General features: G+C 29.5%; 2 protein-coding genes across 8 annotated transcripts; both read right to left on the minus strand.

Moving 5' to 3' along the window:
* Positions 1-6,718: 6,718 nt before the first annotated feature.
* Positions 6,719-13,622, minus strand: LOC107456207 (uncharacterized). 7 transcript variants are annotated; one of them, XM_016074007.4, is made up of 3 exons: positions 13,167-13,622; positions 10,588-10,625; positions 6,719-9,333 (listed from the first exon to the last, which is right to left on the minus strand). In XM_016074007.4, the coding sequence occupies exon 3, from the start codon at positions 9,291-9,293 to the stop codon at positions 6,831-6,833; it is 2,463 nt and encodes an 820-aa protein (XP_015929493.3). In that variant the 5' UTR covers positions 9,294-9,333; positions 10,588-10,625; positions 13,167-13,622; the 3' UTR covers positions 6,719-6,830. The 7 variants fall into 7 exon arrangements, with proteins under 7 accessions (XP_015929493.3, XP_042905685.2, XP_042905683.2 ...); XM_043049751.3 differs by lacking the exon at positions 10,588-10,625 and adding an exon at positions 10,626-10,680; XM_043049749.3 differs by having other exon boundaries at positions 10,588-10,680.
* Positions 13,623-17,477: 3,855 nt separating this feature from the next.
* On the minus strand, positions 17,478-23,902 carry LOC107456188 (uncharacterized). Its single transcript, XM_087151797.1, has 2 exons — positions 23,606-23,902; positions 17,478-20,877 (listed from the first exon to the last, which is right to left on the minus strand). The coding sequence occupies exon 2, from the start codon at positions 20,856-20,858 to the stop codon at positions 18,729-18,731; it is 2,130 nt and encodes a 709-aa protein (XP_087007923.1). The 5' UTR covers positions 20,859-20,877; positions 23,606-23,902; the 3' UTR covers positions 17,478-18,728.
* Between the last annotated feature and the right edge of the window lie 334 nt (positions 23,903-24,236).

The raw sequence follows: 24,236 nt of genomic DNA on the forward strand, positions 1-24,236 counted from the left end.
GTAGACATGTTTTGAGCTTCCAATAACTAACGTCACTTGTCATTCACGCCTGACGAATCTTGCGAAAGGGCTCTTATATTTGAACGCTTGAAACATGTGGATTTTTATTTCTCTTTTCATATTTCTTGAAGGCGGTGAAGTTTCTATTATCTATTATTCTGTTTTAGATTTGAGTCTTGATCATTATTTTGATAAGGAATTTGTGCTCGTAAGAATAAGCATATGCATTTTAATATTCTATCAGAATTCATGTGTTCTTTTAAAAAGTAAGAGAACCGTAGCAGCAATATTGTAACTATGAAGGTTTTATTTAATTTTAAAATTAAAATTTTGAGACCCGATATTTTGAGCTAATGGAATTGAATATTTTATCTTTTAAGCTTTTGTGCCACCATTTCAGTATCTTAAGAACCATACGAACTTTGTTTAAAGGGAGAATATCGTATCAGATATATGTAAGAAAACAAAGAAATCACCAGTATTTGGTTATAAATTTAATTTATCGTAATTAAGTAACATGTAAACATTTTAATTTGAATTTGTGAAAATAAGTTTCAGAATGTATCGAAACATCAGGGTGCTATTTGCAAATCATCTATATCCATGGAAAACCATGGTAATATGTGGCAGAATGAAGCGATTCTTTAAACAATGAATCATACAATATGTAACATATTATTTCAATATGTTTTTCTTAAACATAACATATTTGTCTTTAAAATGCATTTTAACATTCAGCAATTCCTTCAGTTATAGAAAAAAGAAATATCGTAAATTATATAAGACATACAGAATGTGCATTAGAATTACTGTACAATTTACATTTTTTTCAGACACTTTTTTTTGTTTATTTAACTTTTTTGCCTAGAAGACTCGATCAAAGCTGCAAAAGTGATTATCCTAAAATTTTGTATGTAGTTATAAAAAGATATGCAAATTTGATTTTAGCATGAAATCCTTGTATAAAGGGAGTAAAACAACATTAAAAAAAGCTCAAATATGTCTGATAAAAAGTTCATATATTCAAATTCTAAAAGCTTAGAAGATCATAAATAATTTATAAATTGATTCAAATTTTCTTTTTATAGGAGATTTAAAAAATATCTCTGCTTTTTGGTCAGAAATCAGCTGAAAAATTGTCTATTGCCTAGAAACTTCGAGATATTTTCTATTAACTATTAATAAATAAACCTCGCCCAGCTATCACAGAACATTATTTAAATTTTTTTAATACCCTGAATTTGGTTGCTTAGCAACAGAGTAAAATTAAGTATTCCTCTCGTGAATTAGTCTATGGGTTATCTTAAAATATTCATTTGTGGTAGCGACTTTGCTTGGCTGTTTTTTGGGACTATCAATAAATATATGTAACTTATTAGCCCCCAAATTTAAATTTCTTAATTTAAACCTTGCCGGCTCGAAAAGAACACATCTCTCACTTTCCCTCCACACTGGTGATCACAAACACTCATCTTTCTCACTCCTGGACAGATGGCAGCACTACACTACCTTGTCTTGTTCAACGATTTGCCTTGGTTCGACATACATGTCACTGGAGTCTTAAGCAACTTGAAGGTCTTTACTGAAGACAACTTTTGCGAGCATAATGTTAATTTACGGTCAGTGACTATGTATTTTAAGCGGAAGAAATTACTTTTAGACTCGTGTTATTATGGTCATGGTGGTTTTTATGGACAGAATTTTATTTTACGGTCATTGGCCGTTATCAAGAGTTTAAATTTTTAAAAGATTAGAATGTTTTTAAATGAGTAAGGTATTATAATTTTTTTATTAAATTTTATGATACGTTTCAAACTAAAATTTGTGGGAAACCCCTTGTCCTTTAGAGGTTTCTTTAAAAAATTTAAAAACTGCTTAGAAAATTTTAAGTAACTTTTTAAATGTTTAAAATATCCAAATTGGACTTTTTCAAATAGTTATCAGATACAAGGCATTACAAAACTTAGAAAAAAAATATTTCAGTATAAAGAAATTATTTTAAATATTAATATCTTGTGCCATTTTTAGTAAATTATTTTCAAAGAATAAAATAATAATTTTTTAAATAATAAAAAATTGTTCCGAAGGTTTCGTTTGATTTTATTAGAATATTTTTCAAGTTATAGCAAAAACATGAAACAAATTTTTATTAAAATGTCCATATCTCCATAAATATTGTATCCAGATTTACGAAATTTTATGCAATTATTGCAAATAACAACCAAAGTAGTTAATACAAGTTAAAGGCTTATAGCTATATTTTCTGGCATAGAGTGTTCAAAAATATTTATTTTTGCCCGTAGTTTACTGCCGGTTTCTCAAACCTCTGAAAGCTTTAAACTTTATTGATATATATGAGAAATTGTATGACAAAAACAGCTATATAGTTACGAAATAATCCTACTTTTTTTGAGAATTTACATACAAAATGTTTTTCTTTTTGAAAAAAGTTAGGAAAACTGTTTTAATTTCCCTCATCCATGCTTTTGGAGCGTTTTGCTAATTTCGTTCACGTATTATCACTATTTTATTCTATAATAAAGCAGTTGCCAGCAGAAGTCACTATTTGCAGGAGTCTTTTGTTTTTTTTTGTTTCAAATATGCCTGTATTAGCAAGAAATGTTACTACACACCAACCAACTAAATTTAAAGGAACAAATCAGTATTTGAAGTACGCAAAAAAAATACTGAACTGAACAAATTTCACATTGAACAATTTTTTACAATTAAATGCAAAAAAGGATTTGATGAAAAAAGCTGGCATACCCACCTGTTTCCCATAAACAATCCCAAAACTTCTTTATTTCCTTTAAAAAAAATCTAGTTTATATGTTAGAAATTCCCCAGTATGTGTTTTATTTTATTAATGGATTCAAGAAATGCAGAATTTTCTGAAATCAACATTTTTATTTCAAAACTTTTGTGTCTGAATTTAGATTTTAATGATACACGAGTCAAAATCGACTAAAGTGTGCTAAACTTAAAAAAAGTATTACCTACTCTTTTATGAAATCAAATGGAGATATAAAATAGGTCTAGCCAAAAAAAAGAAAGAAAACTGAGCTAAGCAAAATAAAATGAAGAATGATAACAGGGGTGCCTTTAACCTTGTTTACATGACGAAGATAAAAACTTGTGTGGTTAAGTGCAATAAAAATCAAGTATTACGTATAGCGATGGAAAAATAATATAACTTACCTGTGACAGAAGAGAAAATGATTTGGATGTTCATCTACACTGTAAGAAAATCCAGATCAAATTCCGATAAAGTGTACTGGAACCCTGTGTGCATGATGCGTAAAATTCAATTCACCATTAAATCCATCTTTACAGTAAAATCATATACCGTAACATTTACAGTAATATTTATTTAATTACAGGGACTTTACTTGTATTTATCACAGTAAAATTACGATATATCAGATATTTTAGTCCGTAAAACTTTGCAGTGAAAATGGATTTTACAGCAAAAAGTAGCGAAAACTTGAGTGCCGATACGTCTTACCGGATTTTTTTACAGTGTTCCAGTTTTAACTAAATATATCAAAATAATTGAAGAGCTGAGACGATGAAGGCTCTAAATGAAATTTCAGCGTAAAGAAAACAGTAATCGAAATAAAAAAAAAAAAAAGTAATACACTGAAGGGTTAATTAATCGGGAAGCTTGTTTGATTGTGTTACATGTGCTATCATCATATATCGACAGGGATCGATGATATTAAGTATAAACTTAAATTTATTTACTTAATCATTCTTAATGTAAAGCCACCAGGACAGGAAAGAATAATATAAGACTTTACAATGACTTTAATTTATTTATTTATCTTAGTTTATACTTTCCAGTTATGAAGGAATAAACTGAATTCAGTGTTAAGAAGTACAGATTTATTTATCATTTGTGATCTTCTATTCAAAAAAACTAGTTCGTTGAAAAAAATATTTTTGTTTAAGGTGCAATAGAGGCAAATATCTGTAGTTTCAAGGAATATGTAAATTTTCAAGGTAAATGCCTGTAGGAGAAAAATTCTATTAGTAAATTTTTTGTGCATTTTTTGGTGCATTTTTGAATCCTCCTCGAAAAGTGGGTCAAACTGTTCGAAATGAAAATTAAAGAAAAAAAAAATTAACGTAAAAAAAAAATGAGCTCCACCCTACTGTTCACGGCAAGGTATTCACTTTCTTTTCTTTTAATTTGCTTTCTAAGGTGTCTCCTTAATTATTTGTTGCTAAATGCACTTTAATCATTTTTCGTCTCCAAAGATCTGTGAAATTCCTTTTTAAGGTATGTCCTTTATTATTCGTTGTCAAACGCACTTTAATAATTTTTCGTCTCCAAATATCTAAGAAATTTAAAATTTAACGCAATAAATTACGTTGTATAATGAAATACAACTAATATAGTACCTTTTTCCATAAAATCTAATTTTTTTTCAATGAGCTGACGTCCTATGACATGTATTAATACTACAACGTTATGCCATGTTCATGGCAATTTTGCATCCTGAGTTTTCATATACCAAAGAATCATGACATTAATGGCTCAGAACAATAATGGATAGAATTATGTTATGTAAAAGTAATAAAAGTCAAGAACAGTTCCTCATTAAAAATTTCAGGGAAAAATTAATTATTAGAATTATGGTGCAAATTTAGCTTTATTTTCTTCTAATTTTTAGTCATCAATATTTTATTTATATTTCCAGCCTGCCTTTTCTAGTTTGCTCAAAACAATCTTATTTTTAAAAAAGTCGTACATCAAATGTCCTTTTCTAAACTTTTTATTTTTCAATTTTATTTTATTTTTCAATTTTCCGGATCTATGATTTTTCTAATTATAAAAGATAAAAGCAGGAACAATAATACATTTTAAAAGTCTTTTTATTAATTTAGGAACAACTGTACCAAGTTCGGCCTTTCCACTCACAAAATTGTCCTATGAGTGTCCTTTTTAGCTGTCGTTTTTTCGAAGGATCTCTAGTTATATGAAATAACGCTTTTAAGCAAGTAATAAGATAATTATATAATTGTTTTGAGTTCGTAACAGTTATCTTCGACCTCTATGCTAATAATTAAAATGGCGCAAAAAGCAAAGATAAAGCATAATTTTACGAAGAAGAAAGCGTCTTTGATATGAATTTTAATAATAAACGCATAAAAATCTAGAAAATTGAGAATAATTAATGATTTAAGTAAGTTTTTCTGGGAAGAAAAATTTGCCAATTTAACGATTTTGGAAAAAAAAAATTACAAAGTTTTTAAATATGTAAGTTTATTAGCAAAATCCTATGTATGGTTTAAATTATAGATTTGCTTCGAGTTAAAAGCACTTAAACTGTGGCTTTTTATTTTCCTCAGTGAAAGAACTTCAGCAAACACTATGAAGTTAATATTAGTTCTTTAACCCGTCAAAATGACAGGGTGAAGATTCGCCTTCCATTTCTCGTGTTCATGATATTTCCGGTCTGAAGTGTTGAAAAGCAATACTCCAAAAAAAGATTAAAACAATAAGTGTCTTATGTCCGAAATTTGTTTATTTCTCAATCTATAAGCCGGATTGCAGTACCAGACTATTTGTAATATTTTTAGGGAGAGTTTATTTTAAACTAGATGTCAGCACTCATCAAACATGAATAATTGTGATATTCTTTTTTTTGTAATCTTAGTTACTAGTTAGGCTCTTTTTGAGTACATGTGATTTGCGTTTTGTGATAAATTTTTTTAAACTCCTTAAAGGTCGCATTTTTCCCCAAAAATTATTTCTTTCTACTTCAAGCAAAAAATTTTACCCAGAAATCAAAAATGAATGCATATATTGTACATACACTTAGTTTCATATAATTTTCTTAAATAAAAAATAGGAGCTCTTATGCCGTCAAAATTATGCAACCTCTAAAGAGTTAAACATTTGTAAGTGTGCATGTTTTAAATATTTAAACGAATAGTTTACAACACAGTCAATACGATTTAGAATACAATTAAAAGAAATGACAATAATATTATTTAAAATTTATTTCCTACGTTGAAAATATATAGCAGCATTTCATCACTAATATGATGACAATTTACTACAACGTAAATATTTATAATGTTTGAAAACAAATAATTTAAATGCTGGCAGTAAAGGATAAGTATTAGTCTGATTTACAAAAGAATAATAATAAACAATCTATAAGTATTATATGTTATGCTGAGTCAAAAGAATTAAAATTGTTTTCTGAGATCTATATAAAAGGAAAAGTACTAAACCAAACACTGAAAACCGAATTTCTACCAATTACTGTGGAAGGAATTTAGTTTTCAGAGTTAACTTTTCAATGCTTCCACGCAAATCGTTTTGAGAGAGCATAAAACTAATATGATGTACTATGTCAGAAGAACTTTCTGCAGCGTTGAGAGAAATTTTATCTGAACAAGTCCTTCGCTTAAAGATTAAAGGGTGGGGGATTCTAGTATTAACACATTGAAAACCTCAGTACAATTATTGATTAAAATGTCATTGAACAACATAGATAATTCTTTCTTAAGCACATCATGCATACTCATGAAGGTGGTTATGATAATTCGTTTTTACTTAGCTCAATATACAATTAATTATAACTCACATTGCATTTTCCATAAGATTTCCTAGTTCAGTAATTTTAGAGCTAGCAATTTTTATTTTACTGAGACCTATGCGTGAAGCTTTAATTATGATCCTTTAAGTATGTATTCCATAGAATTTATGAAAAATTATTTTTAGACTTTGTAGTTTTTTAAAATTCCTTAAAATTCAGTTAAGTGTTTACAAATGTTAAGTATCGGCTAATTTTTTCCACATACTATGATATCTGTCATTTAAGTTGAGTTTTACAATAACAATACAACTTAAGCCTTGGACTGTCTATGCACCATGACTGTTTTCCATACATATTAATTCTACTGATATCCAATACACTTGTGATATTATTTTCCTCGTCGTATCGCACAGTACCTTCAAACATAGCGTCCCCTGGTTGTGTTCTCAAAGTTATTAGATAATCTCCAAGCGTTGGAGGTGCTTGGCCGATTGCAATCCTTGCATTTTCGACCACACCTTCTTGGCCTATGAATTTCAGTACTATATCATTTGGCAATCCTCGTAGAGCATCAGTTATTTCTTTGACCTCTAATGTTCTACACACATCTGCGTAAGGAAGTAGCATTTTGTTAATGTGCTTAACGATTTCCTCTGCGGCGTTTACTACAGTCAGGTTGTTCAAAGGTACTGGATCGAAACTAGTACAAGGACACCAATGTTGGAGTATTTCAGCATCTTCACATGTCCTAGTTTCAGGTATTTCATTAAACAGGCTCAACCCGTATTCGTCTTTATCCTCCATAAAATCTTGATCCAGATGAAGTAAATGCTTCAAAGTTGCATGGATATCAAAAAGTGTGATGAGTCTGTCTTGGTTAACGAAAAAGTTTCTTTCGATATCTGGATGCTGCTTTAAAAACCATTTGGGTATGTGTATGTACATAAATGGCATCCTCTCTTCGAATTTACCTATATATGTGAATCTTAGATCCCCATATCGTATACCATGGTCACTGAACATTATCAAAAGTGTATTATTTAGAGATCCGTGTTCATCGAGTGCTTTTAGCAGCTTAACTGTGGGAACATCAGTGTAACTTGCATAGTTCACTAAATCATGTGTAAGAGTAGAATGCATGACAAAAGCAAAATAAGGCCTGCTTCCCATTGTCTTCACAAAATTCTTTAAGTAGTCATTGATAAGATCCATTTCTAAATCTGAATTCAAACATGTTGAGTTATATTTTTTAGCTTCGTGTCTTACTACAGACTTTTCTACCATCAGAGCTAGTGGTCTGTAATAATAATCTGTAGGCTGCTCAAGAAATCCTCTTTTATAGTAATTGAAGATCCCATTAAAGGGAGCATCTTCAGCAAAAAATGTTCTGTATCCTTGTCGGGAATAATCCTTCCAAATCAAATTCATGTTGTCAAAAAAGAATGTGTCTGCAATAGATTCATTCCAGAAGTAGTCAACAAAATAACCGGTGAGCATTGGTACCAAGTTAGGGAATGTGTTATCAGCCACTTTTGTGTAACCTTTCATGTCAAATATGTTCATTTTGTCTTTTAGAAAAGCTTTTGTCTGTCTAAAATGTCTGAAGAAATTTAGTTTAGAAATGGAATCAATACCGTAGAGAATGACATTTAGATGGGAAGAAGGTATAAGTTTAGATTTTTTTTCTTCCACTTTCGCTTTGAGTCTTGTGAGAGGCATGTACTGCTCATGAGTATTGCTGTTATTAAAATAACATATAGCAGCAATATGTTCTGCATCAATAGGTGTATTGAATACTAATGGCTTTTGGTTCATCAAATAGATTGTGTCTTCTCTAATCATAGATGTTGTAGAATTAAGTCGTACTTCTTGATATAAACATTCCATATCACCTGGTGCGGAATTGTAGTATTTTTGTAGCACTGACTCATTTAAATGAACGACCCCGTTTGGTTCAGGAGTCATGAATGAAGGGCGATTGGAGCATATTAATGGATCAAGAAGCTCAATAAACTGAACTATAGTTGGATCCCATGGATCCAGTTTTGGTATTCTGCAACCCATAGTGTCAATTATAAAAGCAGGATTTTTGGTATGATTAGTGCCGATAAAGTGACTTGTTAAATTTTCTGTAGAATTATATTGGTTTTTTGTATTGAATTCTGATATATCATTAGAGTTTAATTGTTCTTCCGACAACGATGGAGTTTTTAGAGAAACAGCTGATTCTATATTGTCTGGCTGCAATTCGAGGTCTGGTGAATATGTTGGAGACACTGTATTAAGCCCTGTTTTCAAATAAACGTCTTCTTCTATGTTGTCTGGCTTCATTTCAATTTGTGGATGATGCGTAGGTGAGACTGTGCTTACGCGCTTCTGCGATGCTAGCAAACCATCAATACCATTAAACGCTTTTTTCGGGTCAATTCTTGCGCGCATGAAAGGCTGTTTATTGCGCTTAGAAATAAAATTATCATATTTATTGAAGTTTGCAAGGCTCGTTTCATAATTTAATGTAATTAATAACTGATCTTTGTGAATAAATGCTTCATCCTCTATGTGTATTTGTTCTATGTTGTGTATATTTTGGATGTCCGATCTCCTCTTAATGTCCGTTGCATCATTTAAAATTTGTGAACTTTTTCCTAATATAAACCAACTGAATAAGAAGTATATTGCCAAGCAAAACAGAAGTAACAGTGCACATTGATTACGATTACGCAAGGAAATAAATGCCATTGAAACTCAAATTCTAGATGACTTCCTGGGTTCTTTACACCTGAAAGATATGATTTGGATCATATTACAAACTATTGAAATGCCATACTAAATTTTAAATATATATATATTTTTAGTGAATATTTAAAAGGAAAGAAAACAGATTATTTTTCGATTCCCCTTGTTTTTAGCATGTAAACGCGCATAACTTTTTCCAATAATGTTAGAGCGAACAAATTGTAACAATTTATTAATTTTCTGGAATTTAAAAATAGAAAAAAGTTAGTATCCAAAATAATTTAACTTTGTTTTTTAAAATACGTTTTAATGTTTTTTCAAAGAAAAAAGAAGCCTAGATTGAAGTTATTGTTCTAAGTTTAATATAGTACAGCAGTTGTTACCGGGAGGGGCACCTAGCTAACATTTATTGGAAGGAGAGAGTGTTTTAAAAAAATAAAATAAAAACAAATTTTAATGTACTTAATTTTGTAGTTACATGTAAATATTTTTGACGTTACTGCACTTTTTATATTTTCAATCAGAACTGACGACTGCTGTGTCATTAAAAACACGATTATTGTCGTACGTTTGCCAAGGCTGTAAAAGTACGAGGGTGATTTCTGGTTCAGCTGCTTTCTATTTATTATTTTTCTTGATAATGAAAAATATATGCCATCACAACTGATAAATGAATTGAGGAATTTTATATCAGGGCAATATACGTAAAGTTCTGCAATTGTGTAAAGAAAAAATATCAGTCTCTTACACAGGAGCAAATATGATTTTAATTGTGAATGACAGCAAAATATAGTTACAAGCGTTTTTTTTAAAAATTATTTTTATTTATAAAATCGAATGTTTTGCATGTATGCTGGGAACAAATATATATAATCTTTCTTTTCACCTCATTTAGGACCAATATCGTAATATAATTATAAATTTTGTGTTACTGAATTAAAAAAAAAAAGGCGACGGCCTAACACCAAGTAGTGTAAAAGAGCATCCTTGGTTGGAGTAGTGGAACGCCACTTTCGTGTAAGCGCTAAGGTACACGGACATTTCTCACAGTAAATACATTCTTACAGTTCTTTATAAATATGTATATATATGCACGTAATAGCTAAACCGCTGATGTGTATGACCTTTTATGCTAAACTAGCAAATTGAAAAATCCAATAAAGATTGGAAATGCCGAAAATTAATTAAAACAGCTGATATATAATAATTACAATACTGTTTCATGTTTAAGCATTAAACAGCATAATGAAGATTAAAAAAATTCATGTTATTTTACAGACTAAATAAATTCATTTACCTGTTATCTAGAATAAATTCTATAGAACAGAGCATTACCTGGAACATATTTTCACATTGACATTTCAGTATATTACATATTTCCATTGCATATCTGAAAGTGCGAAAAACTTCATCTACCTGAATTAGAGTAGTATGCTGAAGAGATTGGAAACTTTTTGAATTAGATAATTTTAGAAAATGATATGATTTAACATAGATCACTGAATAATCTAATTTGAAAATATCAAATTTCTACAAATCGAATTAGAACTCCGTGTAATTTTTGGAGAAAATAAAGAATTTCGTAATATTTTTAACAGTTATCTGAGTTACATTAGTATTTTTGCACACTTACAGAATGATTCTCTTCATAAAATTTCACAACATTTTCATCATTGTGTATTTAAGCTAAATATAATTTTGCTTTAAGTAAGTCTGATTGTTATAAAATAATGGTTAAGGAAAAAGAAACAGTTTAAGTGTCAAGTTTTTGTGCTATCACGTTTCATCTAATAAAATTTAAAGAGAATGACACGTGTAACAGACTGGTAATAAAAATGCCTTTTATTGAGAACTGGCTTGTGTTATAAGTTTTATGATCAATTATGAGTACTCTAAGTTTTATGACGAAACAATACTATTATACAATGAAAATTTTTAAATAATTGCATTGCTTCGGAAAGAAAAACAGAACATAATGAGTAAAGTTATTTTCACGCATGAAATGCAATATTCATGGTTCGAAATGTATACCTTAAATTTATATAATGGTTGTTGAAAAGTGAACAATTAAAAATACGTCCCTCTGTTCATGTCCTGTTTTTCGAAATTTTAAGTTTAAAACTTGACTTAAAATATTTATACACTAATACAAAAACAAACAAAAAATTACTTTTTAACATTCAACTTTCTTAAAATTCACTTTCTCAGAACTATACAGCTGATTTCGCCAAATTTCGTATTTTGCCTTATAAAATTACATTCCTTATAAAATAAAGTAAAATGTGTATACCTTACAATTCAAAAGTTTTTCGACTATTATTAAATATAATAATAAAAATTAATAAATCATTTTTCAAAGTCATAATTTTTGCACAGAATTATCTTTGAACAAACTAATTATATACTTGTGTGCAAATATTTTTCTATTCGCTTAAAAAATCTCCATGATATAGTGAAATACGCAGTGTACCGCTCTCCTGAAGGAACTATTGTTACCATACTTCCCCGATTGCGGCCAACTCCTCCATTTTGGGGATAAAAAATTCAAATCTGTCGAAAAAGAGGCATGTATTTTATCTTTGAAAGCAAATGCGTCTAATTTTACAATTTAAAGCCTCCTCTGCACTAATTAGATTAAAAGTTATTCAAGATGTTTTTTGGCAAACTATTTACTTTTATATGCATTTGTATTGTTATTATATTTATATGCATGTATAATATTAATTCTCTCTCTCTCTCTCTCTCTCTCTCTCTCTCTCTCTATATATATATATATATATATATATATATATATATATATATATATATATATATATATATATATATATGCAGTTGTTTGCTAATAGTCGCTTTTGATTGGCAGTTTTTGATGAGCTTGCTATAGGGCTAAACAAAATATTCGGGCAATTATTGAATAAATTAGATTGATTTTGTAAAGTTATTATTAATTTCAATTATATTTACTTTATTATATTTAATAACAGTTGTAAATTTAAACTCGTAAAATGTTTTAATTGTTCACTCACATGATTAATGAAACCTAACTTTTAGCTAGCATTTATTATTGATTTGTCAAACATGTTAATTATTGCACTTTATTCATGTTCTCCGACTAAATAAATAATAATAGAATTTTGTCTTTGATAAAAATGTTTACATAATTGGAATATAGATCAGTAGTTAAATATATAATTTATATGTGGCCTAATTCAGGAATATTAGTGCATATTATAATTAACGTTATATATAGAGAGAATGTTAATGCAACGTTAATTAAATGATCTCAAAAATCGAAGTTACAAGAATCTCCGAATCTCCCGTCAGGTAAGGTAACGGCTTTAGTTCTGGTCAATAATATAATTTTTAGGTTGAAACTAATTCCATTTTGATTTCAATTGATTTTTTGTCTAAAAAACAATACCTGAAGTAGTCAATTATGAGACTTCTTTACAATCACTTTTTAGTGTGGAATAAAACAAATTGAGAGAAAGAGATGATTATGACAGTTTCTTTTTTCAATTTATTTCTGTTCAATAAAAGGAAAAGGAAAGCAGGAATTTTAAAGTCATTTTTATTTAAGAAAATAATCAATTTTATGACTTGTCTATAAATTATTGCTTATTTTATATGGTAAACAAATATTACTTTCAAAAAGAGAAATTTTTGTGATAATTTTCGTTTGAATAACTTTTGTAAAAGAAAAAAAATGAAGATAGAAGTTCAAATTTTAATTAAAGAAAATATTTATATATATATATGTTCAAAGTAATACATTCCTTAGAAAATTTATAAGAAATTGTTTCAATTAGTTCCCTTTCCTTCAAAAAAAAAAATACATGGCTTCAGATGAATATAATAATAGAAAATTTTACTAACCTGTTATATACTTCGATAAAAAGTCAAAACATATAATGTTTTATGAAACATATTATGAAATTGTTATTCTAAATTTTATATATTTCTTGAATTTTTCAATGACTTGTTTGTTTGATTTAAACCAGTACATAATTCACGTCTGTATTTAAAGTAAAAAAGCTTATTTTGTGAACGAAGTAAAGTTTTAATTATAACTGCCTATTTCTTTGGTTGTAAAAACATCTAAATACCAAGATTGGTTTTAATGCTTTTAAAGTGTGTACTCAGGTGCTATTATCCGTTATCAATATCTACAAATTAAATGTGTTACTGCGTCTAAGACATTATTAACAACGATTTGTTGTTGTACATAGTTTAAGCAACACATCACGATATAAAAAGTAATTTGTGTTCATTTATGTGGTATAAACAACACATTAATTCATAAAAAGTAATTTGTGTTAATTCTCCTGGTATAAGCAGCACATCCCTGTGTAAAAAGTATTTTGCGTTAATTTTTTGTGGTATAAACAACACATCATTGTATAAAAAGTAATTTGTGTTAATTTCTTTAGTATAAACAACACATTACTCTATAGAAAGTAATTTGTGTTAATTTTCGTGGTATAAACAATACATCATGGTATAAAAAGTAACTTGCGTTAATTTTTTGTGGTATAAACAACACATCACTGTATAAAAAGTAATTTGTGTTAATTTCTTTAGTATAAACAACACATCACTCTATAGAAAGTAATTTGTGTTAATTTTCGTGGTATAAACAACACATCACGGTATAAAAAGTAACTTGCGTTAATTTTTTGTGGTATAAACAACACATCATTGTATAAAAAGTAATTTGTGTTAATTTCTTTAGTATGAACAACACATCACTCTATAGAAAGTAATTTGTGTTAATTTTCGTGGTATAAACAACACATCACTGTATGAAAAGTAATTTGTGTTAATTTTGTGGAATAAACAATAAATAAATAATCCTAAGAAACTAAAGCGGTAAGATTATGGGTTTCAAAAGTATATATATAGAAAATAACAGTCGACCTGCTATAGGGGCTCATTATCAAGACTCGCCAGATGTGAATGAGAAAAAATAAAAGTCATTTAAAATAAAAGTGATTTGAAAAATAAAACGCAAAGTTACCATCGGAAAATGGAACAATAAAGGTGAGAAACAACACGAGGAAAATTCTGAAATTAACGTTAAATAATTTTTTTTCTTGTTTAGTTTCTCCTCTTTATTTTTCTATTTTCCATTGGAAACTTTAGGCTTTATATTTTAAATCACTTTTATTTCCGCTCATTCACGTCTTTCAAGTCTTGATAATGAGTGCCTATTTTTGAGTGCTAGAAATACGTCGACTGCTATTTCTGATTTATATATTTTTGAAGCAAAAGAAGGTTTTAATCAGAGAATACAAATCTGTTGCTTTAATTTCAAAATACATAATAAAATGTTTGAAAAAAAATTTATAGCAGAGATTAGGAATATTTTGATAATTATAATGAGTTCTTTTTATTCATTTATTTCTTTAGTATACAATACATGTAAATCTTGGGACTAAAGAAACATTGAAAATAAGTAAAATTTCCATGTAACTGATCTAATGTGGAAATGAAAAAAAAATCTGATTTTGACAATAATCACAAAAATGCAGTAATTTACAAAATAGCAATCTAATCCATTTTACATAAATACTTTCTATTAGTTTCAAATAAATGACATGTAGACAAAGAAGTGATTTTCTGAAACTACCACAAATTTTTTTTATTTAATACCCATTTTTTCAATTCCCATATACCTCAAAAGTAAGTTCATAAGAACTGATATGAACTTACCTACACTGTAAAAAATTACAGATGAAATTAGGTAAAAAGTAGGATGGGTGCTTTTTTAATGTAAAATCCATTTTTACCGGAAAATGTTGCGGAACCGTAATTTTTTCAATAATAACTGTAAAATTACTAAATCACTCTAATTCAGTGTTTCTTAACCTTTTTGATACAATGGACCCCTTTTAAAATTTTCACGTTGTCACGGACCACCCCTCTGAGAAAAAAAATTAAAAAAAACATACATTTTTAGTATTTAATTTATTTTAGCATTTAATTTTATTATTTCAATAGTATACAAAATATTTATAATTAAAATTTTTAGTCTGAAGGTTGTTGCTGCTTTTCCTTAATTAATAAATTGAATAGAGGGATGGTTTTCGACAAAGCAACGCGCATAACATGTTCAACATTCAATCGATAACGATGTTTTGTTTTTATTGTCACAACTCTGGAAAGTCCGGCTTCGTTAAGATACACTGTATCTAACGGAATTATAGCTGAAATAGCTCGCTTTACAAGCAATGGGTAGGCTACTTTCACAGAAGACCAGAACTCTCCGAATGTTTTTGAATCGAAATCCATTTTTAGCAAGGACTTTGTTCTAAGATCAATAAGCTCATCTTTGGTAAGGTTCATAATCATCGATACAGTCTATATCACAAAGAAAAGGATGACGAATCCACAACTCATCTTTTATCGTTATCTCATCTAAATTAAAATATTTTTTCAATGAAACTTGAAGTACTTCCAGGTGTTCACAGATTTCATTTTTTAAGTTATTCAGTAACAAATTATCTTGCCAAGATCCATTTTCTGAAAGCACTTCGTCCAACATTTAAAAGTTTGCATATATCTCATTTTGAATTCTATTTTTTTCAAAGTAGCATCTTCAATTGGAATGCTTGTAGTTTCTCAGTTGCATCCATAATGGTGATATCGGGTCCTTGAATTAAAAGACTTATATTGTTCATGTGGTTAAAATTATCTGCCAGGTAAGCCAATTTATAGGTAAAATCCTTTTTGTTTAAATATTCGAAGAATGAGTTATCTTTTTCTTCTAGAGCAAGTGATAATTCGATCTTCAACATGAAAAATTGTTTCAAAACCTGCCCTCGTGACAGACAGCGCAATTCCGTGTGGTACAGAAGTACCTCATATTCTGCGTCCATTTCTTGACACAGCGTTTTAAAGAGACGATGATTAAGAGCTCTACGTCTAATAAAATTTACAGTTTTAATAACGTTTGATAATGCTTCTTTTAAGCTGGTTGGAAGAGTTTTGTAGCCAGCGCATGTTTATGTAAAAAACAATGAGTAACAAGAACATTAGGAGACTTTTTTTTCACCAACAGGGCAAAACCAGATTTATTGCCAAGTATCAGAGGTGCTCCATCTGTACGAAGTGAATGAAGTTTTTCTTTCCAGCCGAAGTCTTGTTTGGTAAAGAAAACATTTAATATTGCTGAAACATCAACTGCCTTTGTAGTTTGCAAAAGAGACTCACAAAATAAAAATTCTTCCTTGATAGTATCAAGAGACACGTAACAAAAACAAGAAGTTGACTATAATTCGAGATATCTGTAGTTTCCTCCAGTTGCATATTAAAGGGAAATGGCGATACTTTCAATTCATCGATGATCTTTTTCAAGATATTGCAAGAAATTTCAACTATTCTTGACTGTATCACATCATTTGAAAATGGAATTGCCTCAAGTTTTTTTTTCTCTGTTCCAATCTACAAACTAATTCAATCATCTCCAGCTCATATGGCTTAATTAACGTCTCTCCAATAGTATGCGGTTTCTTGCTTTCAGCAATATAATATGCAACTTTGAGAGATGCCTCAACCAGAGGTTTTTAAAGAATACCAAATCCAAGTTTGTCTAATGTTCCAGATTTCAAAAACTGGGCTTTCTTCTTAGTAAAAAATTCTAGATCTAGTAACCTGAACAAGGTGTCAAATGTACATAGCTTGATAGGGGATAATAAAAATAGTACAGCGGACGTCATCAGGGGTTGCCCCTGGTGGTGCAAACTGAAAACCGGTTAGTGGAGGATGTTAAAAATATGACAGGGATATTAGAGGGCTGTGTGCAGTCCGTACTGAATTTTGGGTATCTCGATCACCTAGTTTCAAATATGTATGTATTTTCACCTTTTAGAAAGAAAAAAAAGATCAATGTTATTTAAATATTATTGATCAAAACGTTTTAAAAATTAGGAGCAGTCGGTGGACCCCTAAAATATGACCCATGGACCCCTAAGGGGTCCATGAACCACAGGTTAAGAAACCCTGCTCTAATTAAATATTACCGTAAAAATTACGGTATACTATTTTACGGTAGAAAGGAATTTTACGGACGATTCTCCCAAAGTACTGGTGCTTTTATAATGATCCTGATTTTTTACAATGTATGGATTTTTTCAAAATCTCTTATGTACGTTCAAATGATCTAAAACGAAAACCCGAAACGATGTCCAAACGTATTAAGTATTTTTATGAAACAAAAATCAAGTAAAATTGCAAAATATGGAAAGTTAATGACTGCGGCTATGCAAAGTATAATAGCATTGCATGCATGTGAAATCTACAGATTATTGTTAATCATTCATGAACCATCTAGTTTCATATACATAATATAACGCATGGCTCGGAAGATCTTAACATTTTTACACAGTCTGCCGGACATTCTGACTTAGAAAATACATGCCAGAATGAAGCTATTACATGCCCGAACATTTTTTTCTGTGGCATATTAATGAAAACATATGAATGTACCTATTATTAATATATGAGGAAAATGATATTAGCTACATAACTACGTCAAAACTTTTATTTTAAGTATAACTAAGAAGTATTAGGCATTATAAACAGGGAAGTATGAAGTACAAATGAGCATTGATGGAGAAAATGGACAGCATTCTTAACAAAGAAATGTTGCTCTTATTTTTTTACGCATTTCAGGAGACGCGCCATACCTTATTTTTCCCTTCCTCTTTTGATTTTTGTCGGATTTGACGCTTTATAGAGCGAAGCGGAATCACTACAAATTAACTACAATCTACATACCTTTCGACATATTAGTTAAAATCATCGTTATAAACTTTTAACTATTATTTTTTACAATGCAATTGTTCAGATAAAATTGTTTAAATGAAAATAAGTATGTCTATTGGAATAAAAAAGAATAAGTTAACATGATTAAAGATAAGGATAAAAGGATAAGGATAATAAGGATAAAAGAATAAGGTAAGGATAATAAGGATAAAAGAATAAGGATAATAAGGATAAGATAAGGATGATAAGGATAAAATGATAAGGATAATAAGGATAAGATAAGGATGATAAGGATAAAATGATAAGGATAATAAGGATAAAAGGATAAGATAAGGATAAAAGGATAAGAATAATAAGGATAAAAGGATAACGATAATAAGGATAAAAGGATAAGGATAATGAGGATAAAAGGAAAAGTTGACAATAATACATTCTACTTTGTATAATCAAATTCAATAATATCTAGACATAATCGATACCTTTAACCCATTTTCGTGGCCATTTATTTATCCAACCTACATTTTAGCGATTTTCGTTGAAATTAAAAATGTATTTAATCGACATTTCCTTTTGCAGATTTACGTACCCTGCCGGGCCCATAAGGGTTAAAAACATATGCGCCAGAGCATATCCGGCAATATAATTCTTGATCTCTGCTATAACGATACCTCGTTAAACTATCTGTGTTTTGCAATAACAATACAATTTAAGTCTCGGACTGTCTATGCACCATGACTGTTTACCATACATATTGATTCTACTGATATCCAATACGTTGGTGATATTACTGACTTCATCGTATCGCACAGTACTTTCAAACATAGCATCTCCTGGTTGCGTTTTCAGAGTTATTAGATAATCTCCAAGTGTAGGAGGAGTACTGCCTAATTTCAAGATTGTGGAATTATTTTCAGCTAAACCTCTAAATTTTAGCACAATGCTATTTGGTAATCCACGTAAGGCATCTGTTATTTCCTTAAGATCCAATACACTACACACATTTGAAAAAGGAAGTAGCATTTCATTTATGTGTCTAACGATTGCACCGGCAACATTTACCACAGTCTTGTCATTCAAAGATATCGCATCAAAACTGGTGCAAGGACACCAATGTGGACGTATATTAGCATCTTCGCATGTTCTGCTATCAGGTATTTCATTAAAAATACTTAACCCGAGTTCATCAGTGGTTTCGTACAAATCTTGCTTCAAGTTTAGCACGTGCTTCAAAGTTGCATGTATATCAAAATGAGTGATGAGTCTACCTTGATTAATGAGGAGATTTCTTTCAATGTTTGGATGTTGTTTTAAAAACCATTTGGGTATGTGTATATACATAAATGGCATCCTCTCTTCGAATTTACCGATGTATGTGAATCTGATATCACTGTATCTTATACCATGGTCACTGAACATGATTAAAAGAGTATTATTTAGGGAACCATCATCATCAAGGGCTTTCAGGAGTCTTGCAGTTGGAGCATCAGCGTAACTGGCATAATTTAAGACATCATGAGTGAGAGTAGAATGCATGGCAAAAGCAAAATATGATCTGTTGCCCATGGTTTTAACAAAGTTCCTTAAATAGTTATTGATAAGGTCCATTTCTAATTCTGAATTCAAACAAGTGGAGTTGTATTTGCTTGGTTCTTCCTTTATTGTAGAGTGTTCTAACATTAGTGCCAATGGTCTGTAGTAATAATCTGTTGGCTGCGCCAGAAATCCCCGTTTGAAGTAGTTGAACGTTCCAAATAAAGGAGCGTCTTCAGCAAAAAATGTTCTGTATCCTTGCTGAGCGTAATCTTTCCAAATTAAACTTATATTATCAAAATAGAATGTATCTGCCATTGATTCATTCCAATAGAACTCAACGAAATGACCTGTAAGTAATGGTACCAGGTTAGGAAATGTATTATCAGCTACTTTAGTGTAACCTTTCATGTCAAATATGTTTATTTTGTCTTTTAGAAAACTCTTTGTTTGTCTGAAATGTCTGAGGAAATTCAACTTAGAAACAGAATCAATGCCATAAAGGATTACATTTAGCTGAGAAGAAGGTTTCAGTTGAGATTTTTCTTCTTCTACTTTTTCTTTAAGTCTTGTGAGAGGCATGTACTGCTCATGAGTATTGTTGTTTTTAAAAAAGCATTTCACAGCTATGTTGTCTTCATTAATAGGGATATCGAACACTAACTGGCTTTCAGTCGTCTTGTAGATGCCATTTTCTCTGTCCATTTCTGGTGTAACGATACGCCGTACCCCTTCATATACGCATTCTAGATCTTTCGCTGTAGAATTGTAATATTTTTGCAGCACCGATTCATTCAGATGAACAATACCATGTGGTTCAGGGGTCATGAATAAGGGACTTCCAGAGCAGATTAATGGATCCAGTACCTGAATGAAAGGAAGTACCGAAGGATCCAAAGGGTCCATTTTTGGTATTCTACAGCCAGGAGTGTTTATTATAGAAGCATGATTTTTAGTGGATTTTATGGCTTTGCGTGAGCTTTTTGGGATATTCTTTAATGAATACTCACTGTTTAACGAAATTGGGGTGAATTCGAAACTATTGTTAGATACTTTATTGAATATGGATTGTGTATCTAGAGAAGTGTCTCCCACTTCCTTTTCAGTCCCTTGGATTTTTAGGAGGGCAGTTCTAATCACAGTGTCAGCTGTAATATCTAAAATTGTTGAACTTTTATTTAAAATATAGCAATTGAATGCAAAGAATGCACCTAATGCAAACATAATCAATATTACGTATTTATTCCTGTAACGTAAGAAAGTAAAAGCCATTGCGCCGAATTCTTGATACCTGAAAGAAACATGAATCACTGATAAAAATTATTTGGATATCATTTGAAATGTATGGTGTTCCATAATCACTGCTCTTAATCTAATTTTTAGAATATTTGCTTAAAATGAGGTTAAAAGGAATGTATGTACATATTAAGAGTCTTAAAATGTCTAAGACAGGAAAAATATATATCGAAGTTAGATGAATCATTATTAAGAATTGTGGTTGTATAACCATCAAAACATGTTTGATTACTTGAGAAAAGAGCGTAACAGTGGTTAGTTCAAACACTTATAAATTTTACCCAGCAACCTAACATGCTTTGATGTTTTTACACGTGCTTCTCTATGGTTATTTGTCAAATTTTGAGTTTTATGATCTTTCGGTTTGTCATTTCCAACTGCGTATAATTTTTACTTAAATTTCAAAAAGGATTCTAAAAATGAAAGTTAAGGGTTGTAATTATGAAACATTACATACGATATGTGTGCAAATATATAACATATGATATAAATGTAACATACCTTATTTAGAATATTGCACTGAATCAGGTCTGCAGCTTACTTTTACGTTTATTTAAATTTTAAAAACAATTATGCGAGTTATTTTTTTAAAAATTAAATATTTATTTATTTAAATTTTCCTTTTCCTAAGAAACTGAGAAATTTCAAATCTAAATCACATCTTGATTTTCTAAATAGTTTAGTGAAATAATAATGAAGGGGATCTAAAAATCTAATTTAAATTGTCAGTAAATTTTATAGAAATACAAAGAGAGAGTTTTGATTTTAAGTAAAAGCGAATAGTATTTATGGGGATTACGAATTATGCGTTATATAAATAAATATAGCTATAACAGAAATTGAAATCTGTTATAGTATTTAAATTGTATTAGTATTTTTTTCAAACACTTAAAATTAAGGTTAAAGAAATTGAGTACGATCTTTGCATAATTTGTTTGAATTCTGAAAATGCAACTACAGTTAATAATTTCGCTTTTTCCTACTTGAAAAATAGTTTTTGAACTCCGTGGTGCATTAATTAATAAACATTTGCTTGAGTTAAGAATGAATTTTTCAGCACTTTAATGTAAACTCATACTATTTTATTCCTCTCATTTGGTATTACATATATCATTTTTAAATTTAAGACATTTGTTAATTTAACATATTACCCAGGGTTACTAAGTGGTCTATAGAAGTGAAACATCCACATGAAAAAAAATGATCACACAGAGCTCCAAAAAAAAATAAAAAAGGATCACCGAGAATAATTTTACAGTTCACCATTACAATATTAAAATCACCAGTAAATGAATAAGAATGTTGATTTAGTTTACCCCGCAATATCGGGTTAAGAAGAATGCAATAAAGTATAATTATTATTGAAAATGACTTAAATTTGTAAGCATTTGTTTTGTTCCAAAAAAAATTACAAAGAAAAAAATAGGATAATATAGAAAAAATACACAATGGAATAAAAATTCGAAAATATTTATATATATATTTCTCTTACACGGCGACAAAAAAAAGCCTCATTACAACTCCCCGAATGGCAACTGTAGAAAATCGACCAATGATTGCCGCTAAAAATGTCGCATGCCAAATCTAGCTGAGATGGCTCAACATATAGCGCTTTTAAAAACGGAAACTGAAATAACCAGAGAAAGCATAAGCTAGGCAGAAGTGAGTAGTCTTTGTCGATAGATCTCTATTTTAGTATTTTGTCGGAAGCGCTTTTTTTTTCACGAATTTATATATTACGAATTTATCTGACGATTTTTGATTTATATCACGAATTTATTTGTTTTATTAGAATTTATTTGTTTATGCAGGTTTTTCCATTGCAATTCACTTATTTCAATTTTTAATAGACTTAATTATATCCAAAATTTTAACCTTCTTAAAGAGATATCAATTTTAGAAATTTTATCTTAAGATTTTATACTATAGCACATTTCTATTAGGTTTAACGAATTACGTGTCAATTATTTGAATTCCAATTTGTTTTAATGATTCAGTAAAAAAAAAGCTGTTATATGGATTTGAATGCTTGTCTTGAATTCTTAGAATATTGTGCATTTGCAATGTACCTAAGTCAGTAGCGAGCGAAGCGAGTTTGGTTTGCGAAGCAAACCATATAAGATTTTGTAGCAATTTTTGGGGGTTGGCGAGCGTTAGCGAGCAGGGGTCGCAGTCCACTAGTACGAATAAAATTTCGAGTTAATTTTTAATGGAACAGAGTAAAAAAAAAGGGTTTTATTCGAAAAATCGCTTTGGTTTATAAGTGTTTACTAAGTGATAGCAAAATTGCTCTTGAAATTAAGTCCGAAATTTTTTTTTGTTGAAAAAAGTGAAAAATTTCTTGTTTCAGATTTTTTCCCCACAGAATTTCAACTAACTATCGAAAGAAAAACTCACCTCAGTAAAACTTAATAAACTTGCTGTAGATAATTTGACTTAATTCTTTTACAGTAATTTTACAACATTAGAGAAATATGAAAACAAAAGACTAGAATTCAAGATCAAAGTGAATAAAATGCCCCTTGCATTAAAAGTAAATAAACATATTTATTATATTCAAACCAAATAATCAGAAAATGTGCTTTGAATTACCAGCGTAGAATGCAAGAACACTATAACTTGGTTCAAATATTTTACTGACTCTGAATCAAATGTTTGTTTTCTTTAATAAATTTATAGCATAACTGTTTCATAAAATTCCGATATTAGAAAAATTTACTAACCTGTTAGCTATATCACTTCTGTATAAAAATGCAAAATAAGCAATATTTTCATGAACGTGGTCTCATCTTTACATTACAGAATTTAACACACTTCCGTTAATAGTCTGAAATCTCTTTGAATCGAATCAAAACATTTTTGTGACAAACAACAAAATTATGGTAAAAGCAATAAACATATTCTTCAACATTTGTTTTGAACAAAATAAATGTTATGTTTTTGATTCATAAAAGATTTTAATTAAAAACATTTTTTTAATATTTTCTTTTAGGAAATAACTTATTAAAAGTGGTTGAAAACGGTGTACTTATTAGATTTGAATCTACTGTTCCGCTTTAAATCATAAAATCATTAATGCATAATAGATATTTTATGGACATAAAAAAATAATTTTTTATACAGTAGATGTATAATGACTGTAACATTTAATTTCATTGATGTTTTGGAAAGATAATGTAGCACTATTCGGTATATTCGAATAAGTTATACATGTATAGTGGGCAAAAAAAGGACCACCCTGAATAACTTTTGATCTAGGGATAGGATCTTCACGTTCTAGGACTTAATCTTAATGGCTCGAGCAGGTGCCTACAAATATGCTATTTAATAAGTGCAAACGATATTTTTAAATAC

This window comes from Parasteatoda tepidariorum, chromosome 9 (assembly GCF_982258835.1).
Source record: "Parasteatoda tepidariorum strain Cologne lab strain chromosome 9, Ptep-v5.0, whole genome shotgun sequence".
Lineage (NCBI taxonomy): Eukaryota > Metazoa > Arthropoda > Arachnida > Araneae > Theridiidae > Parasteatoda > Parasteatoda tepidariorum.

What these genes read in the sequence shown, in the direction of transcription:
- LOC107456207 (XM_016074009.4), bottom strand. Translation starts at nt 9,293, where the DNA reads ATGGCATTTATTTCCTTGCGTAATCGTAATCAATGTGCACTGTTACTT.
- LOC107456188 (XM_087151797.1), bottom strand. Translation starts at nt 20,858, where the DNA reads ATGGCTTTTACTTTCTTACGTTACAGGAATAAATACGTAATATTGATT.